At 50.0% G+C, this 23,815-nt stretch overlaps 2 protein-coding genes across 2 annotated transcripts; both read left to right on the top strand.

Moving 5' to 3' along the window:
• Nucleotides 1-966: 966 nt before the first annotated feature.
• Nucleotides 967-1,479, top strand: ZNF837 (zinc finger protein 837). Its single transcript, XM_015413789.1, has one exon. The coding sequence runs from the start codon at nucleotides 967-969 to the stop codon at nucleotides 1,477-1,479; it is 513 nt and encodes a 170-aa protein (XP_015269275.1).
• An 8,025-nt stretch (nucleotides 1,480-9,504) lies between these two features.
• On the top strand, nucleotides 9,505-17,435 carry LOC107114123 (zinc finger protein 436-like). The gene is made up of 2 exons (XM_015415595.1): nucleotides 9,505-9,675; nucleotides 15,107-17,435. The coding sequence occupies exon 2, from the start codon at nucleotides 15,118-15,120 to the stop codon at nucleotides 16,687-16,689; it is 1,572 nt and encodes a 523-aa protein (XP_015271081.1). The 5' UTR covers nucleotides 9,505-9,675; nucleotides 15,107-15,117; the 3' UTR covers nucleotides 16,690-17,435.
• Nucleotides 17,436-23,815: the final 6,380 nt, after the last annotated feature.

The raw sequence follows: 23,815 nt of genomic DNA, 5'->3' as shown, positions 1-23,815 counted from the left end.
AGAGAGTCTTGGGCTTCTGCCTTGTGAATGTCGAACCTGCAGCTATATCAGAAAAGAAGCCAAATGTAAACCACCACCCCAATGCCACAAAATATAAAACATGTTAAAACACCTGAACAGGGAAACGTGCCTTTTTGCATACTTTGTGCCAAAGAATGACACCAAGCCCTGTTTTTTTTTAAAAGCAGTCTAACTTATGCCCATGTTCTCTTTGTTATCCGAGCAGGCAGCGAATCAGTGCCATTTGACCTCCCGCAGCAAGGAAGCCCAGGGCCCCAGGTGCAAATTCAGTACAATTTTGTGCTCCACTCGGAAGAAGGCATTCCCCAGGGAAGCCCTTCCAGTTGCTGGACTGTCTCCAGGCCTGAACAGGGAACCGATCTGCAGACAAGTGAGAACGAGTCCGTGGCCTCTGGGGAAAATCTCAGCATGTTCTCTCAGACACTGATGGGAAATTCAGATGCAGCCTTCCAGCAACAGGAAGGCTTCTGGCAGCCAAAGGAGATGGATTTGACTGCAGGGAAAGGAAATGCCGGGCCAGCTTCTGGGCAGAATAATACCCAGGATGTCAGCGTATTAGATCTGCATCTGGAACACGATTTGAGAACTGGCGGATGTTGTGGCGATGATGGTGTAGGGGAAGTCTCCATCCACCAAGAGGAGAGAAGTCCTTCCTGCGACAGCAGCATGGAAAGTGCCGGTGAGCCCCCACCGTCTGTGGTTCTGGAGAGATCGCATACTGGAGAGATGCTCTGCTCGTGTCCCAACTGTGGAAGAGTGTTCAGCCTAAACGGGAACCCCGTCACCCACCAGGTACCACATACTAGAGAGAAGTTGTACAAATGTCCCACTTGCGGCTACCTCTTTATCTGCTGCACACCAGGCAGTGCTGAGGACCGCCAGGTAACTCTTGCAGATGACTGGGAGAGACTCTTCTTTCAGCTGGACCTGAACCACCGTCCCAAAATGAAGGCGGACCCGGATAGGCTCCAGAAACGCTTCCACTGCCCTGACTGCGGGAGAGGCTTTGTCCACAAGTCGAGCATCCCCAGACATCGGAAGCTCCACCGGAAAGAGAACCTGTCACAAAATTCAGGGCAAAAGAAAAGCTGCGGGCTGGCCGGAAACCGACTTTGCAGTCCCAAGGCCCCGTCCGGAAAGAACCGTCTTTCCTGCCCCGACGGCGGGTCACGCTCAGCTGGCAAAGAGAGGGACCAGTTGACCGCTCTGTGCGAGGTGTGCGGGCAGAGCTTCCCTCTCGGCTTCAAGTTCCAGAGGCACCTGGCCACGCACTCCCAAGAGAAGCCCTTCTGCTGCTCCCATTGCGGGAAAGCGTTTGCCGTCAAGTCGGTGCTGGTCAGGCACCTGCTGCTGCACCAGCCGGAGAAGCCCTTCCTGTGCCGCTACTGTGACAAAGGCTACATCCAGAAGTGCCACCTGAACAGGCATTGCCAGAAGAACCACGGGATTTATGAGTGAAGCGAAGAGTTTGGAGTGTCAGGCCTTTGGGAGTTGTCGAGAGGACTGCTTTCCCCTCCCCTCCGCTCTGCCTTCTCTTGTTCGGGGCTCAGCTAGACTAGTGGGCTCGAGTGCCTTTTGTTCCCTTGGTCTAGGACACTCTCTTTCCCCTCTTAAGCATTTGGGGGGAAGGGGATCAGTTTTGCTGCCCTTCTTCCTTCCTCGCTTGCTGTTTTGTTAGTTGGGGAAGAGTCCAATGTAGGGATCCATAAGCTTGCAGGAAATGCTTCCCATTCACTTTCGAGGTTGTCCTGGGAATGGTTGGAAAATGTGTCCTGCAGTTGCTAACCATTTTGCTAAATACGACCACTTTTCTGAGTGCTGTTTCCTTAAGCCTGCCCCATGGCCGGTTGGCGTGATCTTCCTACTGGAACACTCAACCCAAGCGACATCAGAAGTCCCTTTTTAGAAGAAGAGGAGGTCTCACTGCAGTGGATGCTACAATTGTCCTAAACCCAGTGAGGTATCATGGTGCACTGCCAACATGAGCTTGGGAAATTCCTGGAGATTTTGGGGGGTGGAGCTCTGTGGGGATGCAACATTAATTCTAGGACTTCTAAACTCTATGGTATGCCATAGAGGCTGCCCTCTGAAGCTGCCTTTTCTGCCAAGGGAACCGATCTCTTTAGTCTAGAGATCAGTTGTAATTCTGGAAGAACTGCAGGTCCCCACCTAGTGGCTGGTAATCCAATGTAGTGGTGATATGGCTGGATTGCAATGTAGGGGAAATTGGAAGGGGGGGTTTCTGGGAGGTTTTGTAAACATGGGTTCTTTTTCCTGTTCATTGCTTATCATTAACATTTTGTTTTTTTAAAAAAGAAAACTCTTATATTTTAGGGATCTGAGGTTTTAATGTTGGTGGAAGCTTTTTCAAAATAAATTTAAAACAAAGCTGTTGTAAAATGTTTTCTGGAATGTATGTGTAGCTTTTAAGGGCATGAAAGACAGGAGCCCTCTACACACGACCCAGACGTACACTGCATCAGTGCGCATAGAGGGGGGAGCAGAAGGAGTGGACGTGTGCTCATTCTTTCCCAGCAATGAGGAACGTGGCTCTTTGAATGTTCCAGATGACGGGGAGGGAATGTGCCTGTGGATCCTTCTTCCATGTTGCTCATGAGCGAGCCATCCCATGTAGGTGGGGGGAGGAGGGCCAGTGTGCTTGTGCCTGTTCCTCACCATGCGCGTTGATCCACTGCATGGACGTGTTGTGTGCAAAAGGCTATTGCAAGGTAGTGGTTAGGCTATGGGAGACCTAGATCAAATCCACACCCTGCGATAATGCCCCTGGATGACCTTGGGACAGCCAAACACGCTTAGCCCAGCTTAGAGGGAACACTGGTTGTGACAATATGATTGTGAAAAGAGACCAATCTATGCGGCTGTATGCTCCTTGAAGGAAGGGTGAGATTTAAAAGTACTCAGTAGGCAGATTATTGGAATAAGAAAGTCTTCAAGAAGACCGGCTCGCAGAAGTCTCAAGCAATGCAAGAGCGAACTTTTGTAACTAGTTAATAATCTATGCAATTAAGTGCCGTGCCCTGACCCGGGTAGCCCAGGCAAGCCTGATCACGTCAGATCTCAGAAGCTAAGCAGGGCCAGCCCTGGCTAGTATTTGGAAGGGAGGCCTCCAAGGAAGTCCAGGGTCATGATGCAGAGACAGGCAATGGCAAGCCACCTCTGAACGTCCCTTGCCTTCAAACCCCACTAGGGTCACCAGACATCTGCTTGACTTGATGGCAAAATAATGATGATGATGGTGATGATGTGCTGTCAAGTCACAACTGACCATCAGCAACTCCTCATGGGCGTTTTCCAGGCAAGAGACACATTCAGAGGTGGCTTGCCATTGCTTTCCTCTGGACTTCCATGGTGGTCTCCCATCCAACTACTAACCAGGGCCAACCCTGGTTAGCTTCTACGCTCTGATGAGCCCAGAATACATATTGCTGCCTCTATATGGAAGAGACTGTAAAACAACATACAGTCTTATGTAATGGGAAGTAAGTTACAGTGATTTCTGTGGGATCTTGAAAAGACTTCTCCAGCTGTCGGCCCACAGGTTGCACGTGTTCTAGTGTGCGTGTGTTCGATTTGTGTGGGTGGTTCCCCTGTGCTGTCAGTCTCTGTGAAAGGCCAGAGGCATGGGGTGTGGGGGTGCTTCTGGTTCCCACAGCTTTTGTAAGCTCAGGGAGCATCAACAGACAGTGACTGTTTCTTCCACCTTAGGCTGCGACAGTTGTGACCCCCTCCAACAGGATGATCACCTCCTCACCAGCACAAGATACATTTCGGCCACCTTAACTCAATGTGGGGCTGCCCTTGAAGACTATTTGAAAAATTCAGTGGGTTCAAAATGAGCCACCCTGCCTTTTGGTGAGAGTGAATCAGTGAGAGTACATAACGCTTGTGCTGAAAGAACAGGCGAGCTTCCAATTAATTCCCCCAAAGGTTCAGGTGATAACCTCTACGGTAGTTTGGTCCAGACGACTGTAGGGAACGCCTCTTCTCTTAGGGATCGTCCCCCAGCTCATCAGAGAGATCATACAATGGCAGCAAGAAGAAGGGTGTTTTCTAAAGAGTCACCCTCATGGTGGAACTCCACCCACCCCAAGGGCCACTGTTGGCTCTTCTTTTAATTTTTTTAATAAAACCTTCTTTATTTCTGAAGGCTCACTGAGTAGGGGGAGGGGCTTAATTTACAAGCTGGCTCATGTGCATCTGGTGCCAGTAGATTGTGCCATTTTGCCACTGAGGCATTACTTATTTTTGGTTAAGAAGAGTGTGATGTTGAAGGGATGGTACTTCGATCTCAGTTTGGCTGTTAGCAGCCCCGAGGGCTCTGTAGAGTCACACTGAGCAGGAGGCAGATCAGAAGACTGTTTCTATCCTCCCTTCCCTCTTCCCTTACAGAACTGGAAGCCACGTACAAAACAGGTCTCCTCCTAGCCAGGCACTGAGCAGTACGGATGCCAAAAAGGAAAAAAAGCATCCTGGCCATTTACCAGAGGCTTTCCTGTGTGTTGTGCTGTCAAGTCGCTTCCAATTTATGGCGACCCTATGAATTAATGACCTCCAAAAGGTCCTGTTCTTAACAGCCTTAATGCTCAGGTCTTGGAAACGAGGGCTGTGGATTCCTTGACTGAGTTAAGTCGTCTCATGTTGAGTCTTCCTCTTTTCCTGCTGGATGAATGAGCTTTCGTGCACAATCTTGAACAATTTCAATTTCTTCATTGTCAGCCTTGAAGTTGTGTAATTCCCCAGCAGTCATTACTTTTGTCTTCTTGATGTTCAACTGTAATCCCGCTTTGGCACTTCCTGCTTTAACCTTCATCAGTCGTCATATCAAGTCTTCCCTGTTTTCTGCCAGTAATGTGTCATCTGCATATCTCAAACTGATAATGTTCCTTCCATTAGTTTTCACTCCACCATCTAAATCTAATCCAGCTTTTCTTGTGATATGTTCCGCATATAGATTGAAGAGACAGGGAGATAAAATACGTCCTTGTCTGACACCTTGGCCAACTGGATACCATTATGTGGAAGTGTGCAATTGATGCTTATCATGGCATGGAGGTAAAGAACATCACACAATAAATAATATGTGATTAAATCTCTGTTAAAAGGGATAGGATATCCCCCCCCTTCCAGGTTGTTAGCAACCCCAGAGAACAATTTAGCTTCAGTAACCTATAACCCAAGAGAACATTAACCACCAGGATCTCACAGATGATGTGTTTGCAATATTCCCTTAAAAGAAGATTCTAGCAATGGGATGCGGGGGGGGGGGATACCTTCTCCACTTGACATTGATTGTTATTACAGTTTACAGATGACCATCAAACCACAAGGGAAAGGTGGGGGAAATTTATCAGTTGGTCAAGAGCCCACATCCACCACAGATGGGGCATGTGTGCAAAAAACCCCACAAACAGATGAGGAAGGAATAAAAGAAATCTCATGACAATACAGACAAGAGACTACGTGGTACAAACCCCTACAAGGTAAAGGCAGGCTACTTGTATTGGCTCCAGCCTGCTTCACACAATTTGCAGAAGTGTTGGAGAGAGGGACTCGGCATGCCTGGACATTGGGGGGGGGGACCTTACATCACTCTAAGTGTATGTAGGTGTTATCTCCTTGAGTGGGATGCCTCTCTTTGTCTTAAACAGGGAGATGTCCTCTCTGACCCCTCCTCTCTCTTGCATGCACGCTCTGTCCTCCCACTCTCTCCACATATCCTTCCATGGAAACACTTGTCTCTGCACTGCAGGTCTCTCCTGTGCCCTCTCATACTCCCACACACACGTGATGCTGGACAAGCTGGCCATTTGAGATGGGGAAAGTACTCTTTCGATTAGGCTTCTCTCTCTCCTTTTGACTGCAAACCTGAATGGGAACTAGATCTACTTGAATAAATGTTCGTTTACCTTTTTTGCAATATATTTCTTGGGAGATTAGTTTACTGCACACTTCAATGACTGGGCCAAACTCTGCTATATTAACCAAATATTCCAATAAGGAGGTGGTAAAGTTCTGAGGAAGTAGGATGGGCTGTACCTCTTCAGGCTGCAAGTACAGCATCTCATTTTGAAATGTTCCCCTGTATTAAAAGAAACACACACACATCTTATTGTTTCACATACACACACACAGGGAGCTGCGGTGGCTCAAGTGATTAAGACACTGAACTGCAGGCTGGAAGGTCGGTAGTTCAGCAGTTCGAGACTCAATTGCCGCATGACGGAGTGAGCTCCCGTCTCTGGTTCCAGCTCGTACCAACCTAGCAGTTCGAAAGCAAGAAATTGCAAGTAGATAAATAGGTACCGCTTTGGTGGGAAGGTAACAGCATTCCGTGCGCCTTGGCGTTTAATCATGCCGGCCACATGACTACGGAAATGTCCTCGGACAGCGCTGGCTCTTCGGCTTGGAAACAGAGATGAGCACCACAACCCTATAGTCAGATTCGACTGGCTTTTGAGCAAGGGAAACCTTTACACAGAGAGAGAGAGTGAACAGATAACTATTACTCCAGGGAGAGAGATTCTAGGCATCTCCTTGCTTGTGCTGATTTTCTAGTATTGATTTATTTAATTAATTTGTATCTCGCCCTCACTGAGCCTGCCTGGGCAGGGAGGGTGGGATACAAATTAAATAAATAAATACTAGAAAATCAGCACAAGCAAGGTGATGCCTAGAATCTTTCTCCCTGGAGTAATAGTTACCTGTTCACATTGTGGTTGCCACTCTGTCCTAAGCATGAGTGACCCAAGAGGCCACCACCCTTGGAGCCCTGTACCTCTGACATACTGGACAAGGGAAAACAGCCACTAGGGTCTTCCTCCCACTGTGAATTAAAATAGTATCTGTGGTGTATTCAATCTTGAAAACTGAATGTATGTAAACTCTCTGATTGAAACACCATGTGAAGCTTTCATCCTGGGCTAGGATCCTAATCCCTCAATTACAATTGGTAGCCCAGGAAGAGCCAACCAATCACCAACCTCCAGTTCCCTGAGAGGGAACGCTTGTGATTGGACCTTATCTTTACAATCTTATTGGTTGTTATTGTGAAATAGGGCGTGGCTATATTAGCCAGAAGAGTTTAAAAGAAGAACAGCTTCAATGTTAAAGCTGTTCTGGCTATCCAAATTAATCTGTGGGAGTTGTGTTATGCGTTGTTGAATAAAGCTGATCTTTTGCTGAATCACTCTCTGATTCCTTTGTTAAGTAACTGATTTAACAGTATCAATTAGCCTCACCTAGGAAGGGCAGGTCTTGGGTGCCAGGTAACTAACTGCACCTGGTCAGTGTCCACAGATTTAAATTAATCAATTTCAATCCAAATGAGAGTGGGTAGCCTGAGTTACACAGAGAAACCTCCCCCCCCAGCAGTCCTTTGTTCACTTTAACTCAATCAAATAATCCCGCCCCACCAGAAATTAAATTTTTCCCAGCAGTCCACAGGATCTAGCATATAAAAAGGGCCCTTTTGCCCAGCAATTTGCATTCAGATACCCTTGGAAAGCTAGAGTGGATACTCTGTTTTTCTAAACATTTTCAAAGAACCTCAAACTACGTGGAAACCCCCCCCCCCTTTCCTCATTGGACAGGTAAAGTATCTCACTTATAAATAAAAGCCAAATGGTGGTGGCACTTCTCTAGAACATTCCACACGCTCCAAAATCAGTTCGCTCTCTCATCTGTCATTCAGAGGGTCTCCCTGGCTGCTTTGCCTGAGTCTTGCCTCCAACATTCTAAACATTTTGCTGTTCCTCTCCTCCCCATAGCCAGTCAGAACACAGAGGTTATTTGCATATGCAGCCTCATTGGCCTTTGCCTCGGAACACAGAGGTCATTTGCATATGCGACTTGATTGGCTTTTGCCTCTAACATTCTAAACAGTTTTCTGTTCTGAGGTAAAATGTGTCCAATCTTCAGGTGAGGGCTGGAGATCCCTCAGAATTACAACTGCTTTCCAGATGGCAGAGATCAGTTCCCCTGGAGAAAATGGTGGTTTCTGTATCCTTATATGCTGCTGAGGTGGCCCCTGTATGACAGCCAATGTGACCAGGGCTTCAGAGCACGGGAGAGACTCCAGGTGTGTGGGGGGAGGAAAGCTGAACAGTGAGGGGGAAATAAAGGTAGGTTGATGGTTGGCTGGGAAGGAGATGGGGTTGCCAACTCCAGGTGGGAAATTCCTGGAGAGGTGAGGGATGGAGCCTGGAGAGGGTGAGGTTTCAGGAGGCGTGGGACCTCGGACAGGTACAAAGCCATAGACTCCACCCTCCAAACCAACTATTCCCTTCTGGGGAACCATTGTTGCCAATCTCCAGGTGAGGGCTGGAGATCAGTCAAAATTACAACTGTTCTTTAGGTAGCAGAGATCAGTTCCTCTGGAGAAAATGGTGGACTCAGTGTCATTATACCCTGCTGAGGTCGCCACAGCAAATTGACACTGAGTGTCCAAGGCCGGGGCACCCGCCCAGAGCCTCTTTCTAGAGGCTGTTGTATTTATTTCCACAATGGGCTTTTTTCCTAGTATTTTCCCTTTTGTTCTCCTTGAGCGATCAACAGTTCCCCACACCCATCCTTACATAGCCCTGGGCTGCGTATTAGTCTCCTCTGGGTGTGTAGGCCAGAGCCCACTGTTTGTATTCTCTCTGTGTGTGCTTTCCCCTTTACCTGTCTTTTATTCCAAACAAGGGCCTGCAGCCGTTTCATTCCTGCCTCTTTCTGCGTATTCCATGCCAAGCCTCTCAGAGCCTAGACACATTGGGGGAGGCAGCATTTCTCCTCTGCAAACTCTCCTGTATGCAAATTAAACATCTGCTTGGGGGTTAAATGTCAGTTCCAAAAATGGATGCACAGTGGTGCGCCTTTGTTGTGTTTAAGGTTGCAATCTTAAACTCCAGTATTTGGGGGAAAGTTGTGCGGGTTGGAACACGGTTGCGAGGCAGTGTAGTGTAGTAGTTAGAGCTCTGGGCTACCCCACCCCCCCGAGAAACAAATCCTCATTCCACCCCAAGGAAAGGTCAATGGGTGATCTCGGGTTAAGCCGGGCGAGAGAACAGTTGCTGGCCCATCTCCCGGAGTCGTTCTGAGTATGGTGAAGGAAGAACCTTGGCGGAAAGAGAAAACACACTAGAATCAGATAAAAGGCATGTTTAGGATCGCGATGGAGCGACTACACGTTCAGTCAAGTGTGTCGTGTACACTTGATTTTCTTTGTTCATACGTTGAGTCCTCCTGTTACGCTCAGTGCACGGGAGGGATCTATTCCCCAGGATCGGAGCACCCGCCGGCTGTTTACCGCCTCATTCGGATCGCTTCTCCCCACGCCTCGCAGCCACCAGAGGGCTCTGGCCATTGCAGAGGGCCGGGAGGCTGCGCGCGCGCTCTCTCTTTGTCTCTCGGAGCGCAGCCTTCCTCGGGATGAGTTTCCTGTCTCAGGCGCTCGCTGCATCCGGAGCAGCGGGAGTCAGCCCGCCTCGAAGGCAGCCACTGCTCCCTAGCGAGCCCAGGGGAGCCGCACCGCCGAGGCTGGGGGAGAGGCGAAGGGGTCTCGGTCCCCTGGCCTGCCTTTCGGCCGCGTTGTCGCACCGCTGGACCGAGGTGGGGACTGCCTCCGGCCAGAGCGAGGAGGGCGACGCCCAGGTGGATCTCTTTTTTTTCCCTTACACCCAGGCATTCCCAAGCCAAACGCCCCCGGGGGATGGATAGAGACGCGACGGCTATTTGTCCGAGGGAGGGAAGGGGGGAGGGGGGAAGTGCAGTTGCCAGAGAAGCAGCCGTGAGCCAGAATTTCAGATCAGCCCATCTCCGCCTTCCCTGGTGCAGGTTGTCCGTCCCGGGTCCCAAGAGTGGAGGTGGGCTTGGAGGCGGCATCTTCCTGCTTCGCTCCCTATTTATAGGGGGGGGGGTGTGTGTCTCGCTCTCCCCCTCCAGGTGCTTCTCTCGATTATGTTGTTGTCCAGGCTCGGAAGATTCTTTTCCCCAGGGAGGAATTCCACAGGGGAGGGGAGAAGTCTTGGCTGGTGAAAAAGAGGGCTGGTTTTCTCTCTCGCAGGCACAGTGTGAGCCAGCCCAATTCCTTCCCCCACACCTTTTGCAGACCTCCAAGAAGCAGAGTCCTGCCCCCTCCAGAGAGCCCAAGAGGCACAAGGCCTCTGGTGGTGCAGATTTGTTAGGAAACTGAAGGGCTTTCTCGTGGGAGGCTGCACAGGATCGGAGTGGTTAATGCTCTGCACTCTCTGGCCCCCAGCAACTTTCCCCCAAGCACCTGATAGGACAATGGAAGAACAAGAAAAGAATAAGGGGGAATTGGTTGGTCATTCGGGCGTTCATTTAACATGCTCATACAATTGTAAAGCACTTTGGGGGAGTGGGGACAGCCCAGTTGTAGCACAGCAAGCCCCGAAAGGAAGATGACACTCGTCTCCAGAGCACTCTGTTGCCGCTTAACACCATCTAATCAGCATGGCCCATTGGCAGCCTGTGGTGGTGAAGGAATGTGCAACCCTGTGTTCAGGCTGAAATGGCCCTTGTACTTGGGGGTGTGAAGCCAGGGGGTGCTGGTTCCTGTGGGTTAGAGTGGGTTCTTGGGCCCTTGTCTAGTGCTACAATGTGTAAGTTGTTACCATGAGGAGTGTACACTGGTGGACACCATCTGGGTGGCAAAGGGGCTTAAGTGGACCCCATCTTCCAAGGAAGGAGGACTGGTCGCTGGTTTGAAGCATTGCCCTCACAGGCGGCTTACAAATACTGCATTTGGCACTCAGGTTTTTCTGGACAGTCATGTTAGAGACCCAGGAGGCAGGAGCAAGTAATCCTCCAGACTCTTACCTGCATACTTTCCAGTCTGCAATCATGAGGGCTGGAGACTTCGTATTCTTTAAAAGTTGGGTTCTGCGAAACCTGGCTCCCCATAATAGATTGCTTGTTCTTAAAGACTGTTAAGAAGCCTTAAGGCCCACCTGGAGGGGCTGGATGTCCTGGCCTGGATAGTCCAGGCTAGCCTGATCTTGTCAGATCTTGGAAGCTAAGCAGGGTCGTCCCTGGTTAGTACTTGGATGGGGGACCACCGAGGAAGTTCAGGATTGTGATGCGGAGGCAGGCAACGGCAGACCGCCTCTGAAATGTGTCCTGCATGTGATTGTGCCACAGTCTTGGAGATTACTATGGAAATGGGTTGTATTCTGTGGAAGCCTTTTTATTGAGAATACAGATGAAATGCAGTCTGTCTCTGAAGGATTTATCTACAGTGTGTATGTGTGCACGCACCCTTTACGAAAGAGTTATTTTAGAGTAAGGGGTGCAGGATCACCTTGTTTTACCCCATCTGTGACTGTCCGCACTGGCTGGACAAACACTTGTCAGGGATGCTTTAGGCTGATCCTGCAGGGACCAGGGGGTTGGACTAGATTGTCTCTATGGTGTCTTCCAACTCTGTGATTCTGAGTTGCAACTTGCAACCAACTTATGGCCAGCTCTGTAAGGTTTCCAAGGCAAGAGACGTTCAGAGGTGGCTTGTCATTGCCTGCCTCTGCATAGTGACTCTGGACTTCCTTGGTGTTCTCCCATCCAAATACTAGCCAGGTCCAGCCCTGCTTAGCTTCTGAGATCTGGGGAGATTGGGCTGTCCTGGGCCATCCAAGTCCCCAGACTAGTGAGTACCTGCAAAACTACCTTCTGGCTTACAGTGCAGTCTTGTACAGTTACACTTTTCCAAGTCCACTGACATCTTAGGGTGGCACTGTTAATTTCTTCCATTGTGCCTGGGATATTTCTGCTGCCTCTGGATGTTGAGTGCTTTGGTTGCTCAGAAGAAGAAGAGATTGGATTTATACCCCACCCTTCACTCAGAGTCTCAGAGCAGCTTACTATCTCCTTCCCCTCCTCACAACAGACACGCTGTGGGGTAGGTGGGGCTGAGAGAGCTCTGAGAGAACTGTTCTGGAGAGAACAGCTTTAAGAGAACTGTAACTGACCTAAGGTCACCCAGTGCCTGTTCACAAACCTCCTTGGAGTGTGGTAGTCCCAGTGAGAGAAGAAGAAAAGATTGGATTTATACCTTGCCCTTCACTCGGAGTCTCAGAGCAGCTTACAATCACATTTCCCTTCCCCGCCCCACAAGAGACACCCTGAAAGGTAGGTGGGGCCGAGAGAGCTCTTTCGAGGACTGCTCTTGAGGGAACAGCTCTGAACTTGTGACTGACCCAAGGTCACACCAGCAGCTGCATGTGGAGGAGTGGGGAATCAAACCCAGTTCTCCCAGATTAGAGTCACCCTCTTAACCACTACACCAAATTGGTAGGATATAAATGAGAACAAGTAAGAGTGGACTGACCTTTTGTAATGGTGGGGGTTCCCTTTGTGACTAATTTAATACAGTTGCCACCTGCTAGCTTCAGAAATCCCTGGAGATTTGGGGGTAGTGCTTGGGAAGGGGCAAATTTAGGGAGCAGGGGTGTGTGTTTGAATGTGATGCTATGGATCCCCCCCCCTCCCCAAAGCTGCCGTTTCCTCCAAGGAGACTGATCCATGTAGCCTGGGAGACCAGTTGTCATTCTGGAAGAACTCCGGGGCCCCACGCGGAGGGACATGGTAGTGCCATTGCACAGCTGGCCTTTTTGCATGTAGCATCTGGAATGTATCCCAACCATAAGTTGAATCATAAGCTAAATTTAGGGGAATGGTGGAGCCAGTTTGGTGAAGTCATTAAGTGCGCAGACTCCAATCTGGGAGAACCAGGTTTGATTCCCCACTCCTTCACTTGCAGCTGCTGGATGACCTTGGGCAAGCCGTAGTTCTGACAAGGGCAGTTCTGGCAAGAGCTCTCTCAGCCCCGCCTACCTCACAGGGGAAGGGAAAGGAGTTCGTAAGCCGCTCTGAGACTCTGAGTGAAGGGCCTCCTCCTCCTCCTCCTTTCCTGCCTCTTACCCTTCTCAGAGCAGCACACTTGCCTTATTGCACTTGTGCAGCGGTGTTTAACAAACTCTGGGAGAGGGAAGAAGGAAGGAACATTTGATGTTCCAGCTGCTGGGTGGGGAGGGTGAGGCAGAGGCGGTGGATGCTGCTGCTGCTGCTTCTGCTCCCTCTCTCCAGAATCCCAAGGCCACCGCCTCTCCACATCATAGACCTGCCTCTGCGGCTCACAGGCATGCAGTGATCTCCTAGATGGGAACTTCCCGTCTTGTCCACAACACTGTCAGAATTGCCACAGGAAGTCAGTGCTGCGGACCACAAAGCCAAAAGGCACACCCCAGCAGGGGAGCTGTTCTAGTCTGCTGCAGCCCAAAGGACCTTAAGGGAGTAACACGCTTCTTGTGGCATGAGCTGTTGTGAATCAGGTTCCCCCCCCCACACACACACACACTTTATCAGATCATGCAGGGAGACATTCTAGCCTACAGCCTCCCTAGTCCAGGATTAGCAAGAGCCCTGCTTGGATCAGACCAAATGTTTTGGGGGAGAGGAAGGGAAAGGTGATTGTAAGCCACTTTGAGATTCCTGAGGGTAGAAAAAAGCAGGAGTATAGAAACCAACTCCTCTTCTTGGTTGATCATTTTGGTTGGCCTTTTTTGGAATTTTTCCATATCCACAGTGTCGTTTTAGACAGGGCAAGATGAACACAGCACGGTATTCCAAAGGCAGCCGTGACGGCCTCGTGGCACTAACTGTTTTATTCTTAGCCCATTTCCGGTATTGCTGTCTGCTGCCAGTACTGTATCGAGCTGAGATTTCCTTTGAGAACTTATGACAGTTAACCTGAGCTGATGCTGAGGTTTCTTATAACCAAATCAACATGCACTCAAACCGAGTTAAATGCCGCACTTCACTGTTTTCGTAACATGTTGACCCAATTATTGGATAGGCAGAAATCCAGCAAAGAATTCCTGGAAGGCATTTCCCCATTTCCCCGCTGTTTGTCCCAGAACTCCTTTCTGCCAGTTAGGGGAGCCTTGCAAATCAATCGCATCACAAGACCCGGGGTGTGAGCAGCAATGGGGAATCGGGTAAAATCGCCTCTTTCTTCTTCTTCCTCTGATGTAGATTGCAAGTGGGAGGAAGCGGCAATATTATTCAATTTCCCCATTATTCTTGCAGGGCCGCCCCCCCTGTTCCCCCAATCCTGTGCCGAATTTTGCTTGCATGGCTCTCCCATTCCCAAGAAGGGAGTTCCGGGGCAGTCTGCTTGGGGAAGGAGAAGGCAGGAAAAGATCTGTTCCACCAGCTTGCTCTGTGGACTCTTATGCATGATCCAGCCATCTTGGTGTGGAGAGCCAGTTTGGTGTAGTGGTTAGGAGCATGGACTCTAATCTGGGAGAAGCGGATTTGATTCCCCACTTCTCCATATGCAGCCAGCTGGGTGACCTTGGGTTAGTCACAAGTTTTTTCAGAGCTGTTCTCTCAAGAGCAGTTCTCTCAAGAGCCCTCTCAGCCCCACCTACCTCACAGAGTGTCTGCTGTGGGGAGAAAAAGGGAAAGGAGATTGTAAGCCGCTCTGATATTCCTTTGGGTAGTGAAGGGTGGGGTATAAATCCAATCTCCTCCTCCTCCTCCTCCGTCATGTCAGAACAGCCATATGAACCTATGGGCTCGCCGAACATCAGCCACCGCACTCAGGGCTGTGTGGATTGATAGGACTTGAAGTTCCACTCATCTCCAATCCACACGTTCATTTTGTGTGATGATCCCCTAGGATGGAACACGTGTATGCTGGCCAGTCTTGTTGAACATACAGGGTTGCCCCTGGAAAACACTGAGGGTTAGAAACACATTTCCCTTTTGAGAGCCAGAATTGTGCCAGATTCTGCCTGAAGTTGGGTGTTGTTGAAGCACAGAGTACGAGTCTTAGCGTATTGCAAGAAGTGAGATTATAAGGGTACCAGTTGTCTTCTGGAATCACAGGTCTCCAGTGCCCAAATAGCCTTGCCAGTGGTTCTCTCCCCGTCTGTGTACTCTTCATGCTCGGAGGGCACCTGAGGGTAGCGAGGGGGTTGCATCGCAGGTGGGGTTTAGGTCACACCACTTCTGATTTTGACTCGGCATGGCTGAGGTCTGGTTTCTCTCGTTATCCCTGCAGGTGATGGAAAAATGAAGGACACCAAAGGGAAGCGCCCGCAGGAGGAGGAGGAGGAGGACTTTGAGCCTCAAGTTGAATTGCATTTCACCATCTTGGAAGAATCGGAAGGGGGCATTTCCCAGGGGAAGCTTTGGCACTGTGACATTAATGCAGAGCGGCAGCCAGACGGCTCCTCTTTGCCCGAACCGGACGATGAATCCGTTTACTCTGACCCATCCCGGTCTCCCTCGCCGGAGCTGCAGAAATTGCTCCCAGCCCCAGAGAGGGGGCCCGGAGAGAGAAGCCTGGGAAGCTGTCTGCAGCCTGGCCCCAAGCAGCAGGTCGAACTGCATTTCACCATACTGGAGGAGTCCGAAGGGGGCATTTCGGAGGGGAGACTCTGCGCGAGCGAGATTAGCTCAGACGAACCACTGGAGAGCGATTATCCCAAGCGCCAGTGGGATGGACCCGTTCCGCATGGCCTCCCGTTGGTTGTGGGGAAGGATTTTGCCCCAACTAAGGACAGACTGGAGGGGGAGACAAAAGGGGAGGTCTCCCAGCGAGGAAGCGCGGATCAGCAGGTAGAAGTCCAGTTCACGATCTTCGAAGATTCAGAAGAAGCCAGCCTTTCCCAGGGTCCTGAGGATTATCCCATCTGGGAGAGCCCGTTCAGACCTGATATGTATCGGGGAGACTATCCGAAAGAGGACTGGGACACTTCCATTGACAGTCTGGGCGAGGCCTTCGAATCTTCTTTCCAGCAGCAGTTCTACTTAGGAGGCCGGATGTACCCCTGTACCGAGTGCGGGCGCATCTTCAACAGGAAGTCGACCCTGACGCGGCACTGGCGGACCCACACGGGGGAGAAGCCTTATTCCTGTCTCGACTGTGGGCGGAGCTTCAGCCTGAACCTCAACCTCCTCACCCACCAGATGACCCACACGGGGGAAAAACCCTACAAGTGCCCCGACTGCGGGCAAAGCTTCACCCGTAGTACGAGCGTCACCAGGCACCAGAGAAGCCACCGGGAGGAGAGTCCTTATAAGAATGACAGCTGGGAGGAAAACTTCCCGTACAGCTACCCGGTCCCCTTTCCCTATCCGATGCCTCCGGTGGAGGAGAAAACCTACGTGTGCCCGGATTGCGGAGAAGCCTTTATGCACAGCGGGACCCTCAACCGGCACCTGCGGATGCACCGAGGGGAGAGGCCTTACAAATGCGTGGTGTGCGGGGAGGGCTTCTGCTCCATGTCGAAGCTGTACAGGCATGAGAGAATCCACATGGTGGAGAAGCCCTACCACTGCGAGATCTGCGGGAAAAGCTTCGCTGTCAAGTCCACGCTGACCCGGCATCAGATGCTCCACCAGGCTGAGAGGCCCTACATGTGCTCTCACTGCGAGAAGGGCTACGTCCAGAGGAGCCACCTGGCCCGGCACCACCAGAAGGCGCACCCCGAGGTGCCCTTCAACCCTGTCAAAGCGAACACTGTGCCCGCCACCATTCTGGATTCTGACAACCTAGTCACTTATTTCTGGGGGGACGAGGAGACAGACGCTGGTCCCGAGCCTGTCCCAACCCAGTTGATCTACTCTGGAGCAGACTGATGAGGGCGGGGCTTAAGTCTAGCCTGGAGCTACACTGCGCCTTGTGTCCCATCCCCCCCCCCTTGTGCTCTGTCCTTTTAAACTCTCAAAAGTGCTGGGGTGTTTTCCGATCGTGGAGGGTTGATGGGAGGGGGGTGGCCCCAGATCTGGTTGTGTTGTGGATTGTCTTGATGCCAAGGAATATTCCTTGCCTTGTGACTCTCACTACACTCACACATACACACACACACGAACAGACACACAAGAAGCTGCCTTCTGCTGAATCAGGCCTGGAAGCAGCATCTCAGGAGGATGCTCCATTGTTGGGACCATGCCTTCTCCACATCCTGGTCTTCTACAGAGGCTCCAGCATCAACACAACAGAGGGCCAGCCCACAGCAAGAAGAGCTGATCTGTATGGGAGAGGAGCCACTCACTCCCGAACAAAGCCTGATTTACACAAACAGAACAGTCTCCAAGCTTCTTACTGGAATAGAAGCAAAGTGCCATTTGCGAGTCTGTGGGCTGAGGAAACCTACCTGGTGGGGGAAGGGAGAGCAGGCCCCTTGCGGGTAGCAAAAACGCCTAGACTAGAGAGATGCACACAACCTTGGGAACGCTTCAGTTTTTGTTTGTAGTAAAGGGGGGGAAGTTTTTCTTCCTTTTTTTTAAAAAAAAGGAAAACAACACCGATTCTTGTTTGATCAATGTACGTTTTGAATGATGGCTGAACTCTTGAAAACGTTAGTAAAATAAGGACCTGGGTTTTTTTTTAAAAAAAGGGAGACGGATTCAGAGGCTTTCCAGGAGTGTTATTTATACACAAACCAGCTTGTAGAATGCAACAATAAAATCTCCAGGAGGCTGGAATCTTCCAGGGCGGCAGAAAGTGCTGGTGGTTCTTCCAGCTTGGGACAAGCATTACTGGGGGGCTAGTTCAGGCACGTGTGGTACCGCCTGACCTCCTATCACTGGATTTGAAAAGCACTCGGGTATGATGTAAAAAGTTCTGCCTGTGGTGTTTTGGAGCAGTGTTCCTTGTTCACCCGGGTGAGTTGTCATTCCCTGCCACGGCGGTCAGGTGTGGGTCAGGCATAAGGGATTGGTGGACCAGGGACACTGAAGGGAGCCACCAGGGGAGAAATTAGGATCTACGTCAGCAGAGGACATGCTATGAGTTGAAGGGGCTTCACTTGTCTCTCTTTCCAAAGATAAACGAAGTCAAGTGTGGACCGCTCTACCACCGCCCTTTCCAGGGACATAAACTGCAGCCATAGGGACTTGCAGTGACTTCCCCCCCTGCATGTTTACAGGTCAAGGAAGAAACCTGATTGCCTTTCTTTCAGTGAGAGGTCTGGGGTTCCCAAAGGAGGGTTTGGTTTTCATGCTGGGAAATGTGAAGCCACCCTCTCGCCTCCACTCACATCCCAGAAGCCCTTTCCCTCTCTTCCTTTTAGTACAGCTATCGGTCGCTGATGGTTGTTGGTACTGAGGCCTCTCTTGGGGTTAGAAGGAGACAGCATTGAAGGAATGGCATTTTGAATGCCTTTTTTTGTCTTTTTTAAAAAAAATCAGTTTGGAATTGAGGCGATTCCCTGTCCATCGTAACTCGTTGGGCTTGAAATGACGGATGGATTCCGGCAGTACTGTGGGAAATACAGATTCAGAAGCATGATCACCTTCAGCGCCCTTGGGGTCCTTTCCTGCCGCTAAGGGGAACTTCTTGAGTTTTCCCCTCTGAAATGCAAACTGGAAAGAAAACCACCTTCCCTTTTAATCAGACTTAGGCAAGGGGAAAAGAAGCCCTGTTCCACTGCATGATGTTGTGCCAATCTTGCCCTGACTTGGATAGCCCAGGCAAGCCCGATCTCGTCAGATCTCAGAAGCTAAGCCAGGTCGACTCTGGTGAATACTTGGATGGGAGACCTCCTTGGAATACCAGAGGTGGGAGGCGGTGGCAGGCTTTATTCAGCCACCTCTCTGAATATCCGCCAGGCCCCCAGTAGGGGTCAGAGGTCATCATGACTTCCAGGTGCACACACGCGCACACATATTAAAAATACCAAAAGAAATGTGCAAAGCCCCCTAAATCACCTCACAGTATTTTCTTTTTACAGGAGAGGCAACTGAAAATTTCATGACTTCCAGGTGCACACACACGCATATGCACACACATATTAAAAATACCAAAAAAAATGTGCAAAGCCCCCTAAATCACCCCACAGTATTTTCTTTTTACAGGAGTGGCAACTGAAAATTTCCAGAAAGAGAGCCAGTTTGGTGTAGTGGTTAAGTGTGCGGACTCTAATCTGGGAGAACCGGGTTTGATTCCGCAGTCCTCCACTTGCAGCTGCTGATGTGACCTTGGGTCAGTCACAAGCTCTGGCACAGCTGTTCCTGAAAGAGCAGTTTGTGTCAGAGTTCTCTCAGCCCTACCCACCTCACAGGGTGTCTGTTGTGGGGATGGGAAGGGAAAGGAGTTTGTAAGCCGCTCTGAGACTCCAAGTGAAGGGCGGGGTATAAATCCAACTTCTTCTTCTCTAATATTGGCTTCCTAAGCAGAGTTCTGGCCTTTGCTGATGCCACTGGGCCTGGAAGGGTGTGATTCTCCTTAGGATTGTCCTCCAAATTTCCCTAACTCCCCTTCCCATGAGAATGGCTCCCAGTGCCACTTGGGTAGGCGGCAATGCAGTTATTTAAGAAGCACCAGAGGGAATCTAAGGCGGTACGGGCCCAGTTGTTGTCCTGGTGGGAACCAATGGGAACACCACTCTGGCAGGATAAAACAGAATCCATTTTGAACCTGGGTTTGGTTCGGTAGACACAACTTGGGCTGGAATCTCACGAGAGCATAAAACACGTGGGGCCGTTGCACAGGAAAAGGAGTGGTGGGTCGGTGAGTGCCGAGGAGAGGGGTGGTAAGAGGGGACGAGCTCTCTGCCACCACATAGCAAACCACAACTACAGTGTGAATTTGGCTTTCCGTCTCTGTGTTTCCGTGTACCTTTTAACAAGGATGTGCCCAGGGCTTTTTTTGTAGAAAAAGACCAGCGGAATGCATTAGCATAATAGGCCACACCCAACAGCAGAAACTCATTAGCATATTAGGCCACACCCACGACACTACAGCTCGTTGGCGTATTAGGCCACACCCCACACCTTGCCTTTGCTTGCTTGGGTGCCCCGCAGCTGCAGGGAGCCCGGGCAAGCCGGCCCTTGGACAGGCTGGGGGAGGCACGGGGAGGCACAGGGGGTTGCTTTCCAGGCCTTCCCTCTGTAGCCATGCACACAGAGGTTTTGGCTGTAGTGGGCGTGGCCAACTCTGAAGCCAGCTGGAACTCCGTTCCTGTGCATTCCTACCCAAAGATAGCCCTGGATGTGCCCCTTGGAAGCTGTGAAACTTGAGCCACACGTACCATGGTTTTCAGCCATGTAGCTTCCCAGCGTGGGATATTTCCTGAGTATTGCCTTATTGTGGAGAGAGGAGGCGCTTCTTGCAGGGGAGCAAAACCTGCCCACTCCCCCCCCCCCCCCCCCCCCAGTTTCCAAGGAAGAAACAGTTTCATATCAATGCTGCAAAGTAAAATGCCAGTGCACATGTTCAGGAAAAAGCAAGCGAGCATTTCGGCCTGCAACGCATCTCTGTTCAGAGGCCTAACATTGTGATGGTAGCGCACAACTAGCTCTGTGTTCGCATTAAAGGGTATCTGCCCTTTGATCATCTAATAAGGCCACTCCCAACTTCATAGTTTTTTTAAAAAAAACAACATTGATGTTGCAAGTTATCATTTGCCACAGCTGGTGTCAAGAGAATTTTGTCTCAGATGACTCAGGGTAAATTAGTCAGGTAGAGCCATAGAAGGAAGAAGAAGAAGAGTTGGATTTATATCCCGCCCTTCACTTGGAGTCTCAGAGCAGCGTACAATTCCCTTCTCCTCCCCACAACAGACACCCTGTGAGGTAGGTGGGGCTGAGAGAGCTCTGAGAGAACTGTGACTGACCCAAGGTCACCCAGCTGGCTGCATGTTGAGGAGTGGGGAATCAAACCTAGGTCTCCAGATTAGAGTCTGCCACTCTTAACCACTACACCAAACTAGCTCTAAGTAAAGCTTGGGAAAAGAAAGACGAATAAAGTGAGTGAGGCTTTGGGCAGAATGGTAAAAGGGACCTGATTCAGGTGGGTAACCATGTCGGTCTGAAGCAACAGAACAAAGTTTGAGTCCAGCGGCACCTTCAAGACCAATGAAGTTTAATTCTGGGTATAAGCTTTTGTGTACATGTGCAGTGTGCATGCGCATGAAAGTTTATACCCAGAATTAAACGTCGTTGGTCTTAAAGGTGCCACTGGACTCAAACTTTTTCTAAAAGGGACCTGATTTGCCATGATAATATTCCTGATAGAAGGCACAGCTAAAGCCAAAGTGGTTTTCCTGCCTTAATTGTGCTCTGTGTTCTTGATCCCTGCCCTTCATATGCTCTGGGACAACTGAGAAAATTGTGCTTTTGGCCCTACTGTGTCTTCAGCAGAAGCAGATGGTACCACTTCAGAATGGGTGTGGAAAGGGTTGACCGTACTGCTAAGGTGAGACAACATGCCTCAAGTTTTGAAGTACCACCAGAGGGCAGGAAAGTTTTTGAGTAATACCTGCTTTCACCATTCGGGAGGTGCCATTGTGGATTTTGGGCTGGCCAGAGGAGAGCATGCTTGGTTCCTCACATAAAAGCCACATGTGCCATCAAAACTAAAAGGGAGAGAAAGTTGAGCTTAAAACCTCCCTGATGGACTAGCTTTCTACTGGCAAGGTGATTTTTTTTAATGTGTGGAAGCATTCAAGCATGTGTCCACCACTACATTCTCAGTCAGTGCCAAGAAAACTGAACTCTGAAATCCCCCCACATACATGGTCATTTCTTAGTTGTGGGTCCTGTGCTAGTTCCCTATAAATTGGCAGGCAAAGGAAAATCATAACAGAATTTAGGTCTTGACATGGAAGCAGCCATGAGACAAGAAGACCCATTTTGCTGTACCTGTAGACAAAACCTGTAGATATAGTAGCTGATGTTGGGTTAGCATTCACTTGACAGTAACATCCTTTGGGGAATGCAGGGTGTGGTATCCTCCAAAGTTGTAAGAAAGTAGGAGAACGCTGCATCTTTTCCAGGCTCCCAAATGCATATGCATTACCCAGTGCTTTCAAAATGACATGGGATATCCAACCCTTTCCCCATTTAGTTTATGTGCATTTTTTGTTGTTCAGTATTACAGTTGAGTCTGACTCTTCACAACCCCATGGACCACATCACGCCAGGCCCTCCTGTCCTCCATCGTCCTCCAGAGTGTGCTCGATAACACTGTCTAACCATCTCATCCTTTGCCGTCCCCGTCTTCTTTGACCTTCAATCTTTCCCAGCATCAGGGTCTTCTTCAGTGAGGACTCCCTTCTCATTTGGAGGCCAAAGTATTTGAGCTTCAGCTTCATTATCTGGCCTTCCAGGGAACAGTCAGGGTTGATTTCTTTTAGGATTGACTGATTTGATCTCCTGGCAGTCCAAGGGACTCTCAAGAGTCTTCTCTAGCACCATAATTCAAAAGCATCTATTCGTCGGCGCTCGGCCTTCCTTACGGTCCAGCTCTCGCCGCCATACATGACTACTGGGAATACCATTGCTTTGACCATGCGGACTTTGGTTGGCAGGGTGATGGCTGTACTTTTTATTATGCTGTCTAGGTTGGCCATCGCTTTCTTACCTGAATGCTGACCTTAAATTCTTCTCACTAAGTGTCACCAGATTCCTTACAGCTTGGGCCAGTCAAGAGGCTCTCCTGTTTGGCTTGCTCAAGGGCTGGAATATGCTGCTCTGAAAAGTAGAGGTGGGTATGGTTCCATCCTGTCTGCCTGGGAGCAGTCTCCTCCCCCTCCCTGTTTCTGCACCGTACATTTACCCACCTCCACCCCCTTTCTGCCCTCACCTGGATGGCCCAGGGTAGCCTGGTGTCCTCAGATCTCTCAGAAGCTAAGCAGGATCAGCCCTGGTGAGTACTTGGATGGGAGACCGCTAAGGAAGTCCAGGGTTGGTCTGCAGACCTCTGTTCGCCTCTTGCCTTGCACACCCTGCAAGGGCCATCATAAGTCAGGTGACACTTGGCAGCCCTTTACAGCACCAATACCTTTCTGGTGAAACCTGGCAAAGTCCAATGAGAGTCTTCTCAGTTTCCACATGGCAAAAGCTTTGTCAATTTCATCCATGCCTGTAGGTGTCTGTTAGTTTAAGAAGCACTAGGTTTGGAAGAAGGAAAAATACACACCCAGAGGAGAGGGCCTTGAAGGAAACAGCTGGGCGGCATGTTATGCTGAAAGAGGAGGAATTAGGTTAAGGAGCCACACCCACAAATACTGACTCAAGATGGACTTTCATACAATAAGGAGCACTTAAAGTCTGAAAGAATCCAGTTCAACATACACAGAAAAGCCACTGCAGAGTTAAGAGATGTTTACAATGCCTGCCTTGCGTCTTAATATTTGGGAAAAGGTGGGGTCAGGGCTATTTTTGGGCAGGAACGCACAGGAACGGAGTTCCGTCTGGCTCCTAAGTTGGCCACACCCAGCAGGAACTCATTAGCATAATAGGCCACACCCAACAGCAGAAACTCATTAGGATTGGCTACATTTGGGGTGTGTGGTCTAACATGCAAAGGGTTCCTGCTACAAAAGAAGCCCTGGGTTTTGACAACAAACAAGGTAAACAGAATAAGAAGAAAAAGGTGGGTGTGGCTGGATGACAACACTTCTGGTGACATGGGGGTGTGGCCTAATATGCTAATGTGCTGTGCTGTCAGGGTGTGGCCTACTATGCTAATGAGTTCCTGCTGTTGGGTGTGGCCTGTTATGCTAATTAGTTCCTGCTGCTCTTTTTCTACAAAAAAAGCCCTGGGTGGGGTTATAAATGTTTAGCTGCAGATGACCAATGTGGCTGAGCTAAATCGAAGCCAGTGCCCTCCTGCCCCTGGTCTCTGCTCCTGGGTCTCAAATGCCAGCCAGTCTAACCAAAGGCAAAATCCCTTCCCGGTCTCAAAAACAGACCTGGGCCTCAAGACCACTGGAGCACAGCTCGGCTGAAGCCTAATGTGGTTTTGCATTGCAGCAAG

Source organism: Gekko japonicus, unplaced genomic scaffold (assembly GCF_001447785.1).
Source record: "Gekko japonicus isolate JY-2015 unplaced genomic scaffold, Gekko_japonicus_V1.1 scaffold204, whole genome shotgun sequence".
NCBI classification, from domain to species: Eukaryota; Metazoa; Chordata; class Lepidosauria; order Squamata; family Gekkonidae; genus Gekko; species Gekko japonicus.
The sequence above is the reverse complement of the archived record's forward strand: the minus strand, read 5'-3'. Positions and strand labels throughout refer to the sequence as shown.

What these genes read in the sequence shown, in the direction of transcription:
- LOC107114123 (XM_015415595.1), top strand. Translation starts at nt 15,118, where the DNA reads ATGAAGGACACCAAAGGGAAGCGCCCGCAGGAGGAGGAGGAGGAGGAC.
- ZNF837 (XM_015413789.1), top strand. Translation starts at nt 967, where the DNA reads ATGAAGGCGGACCCGGATAGGCTCCAGAAACGCTTCCACTGCCCTGAC.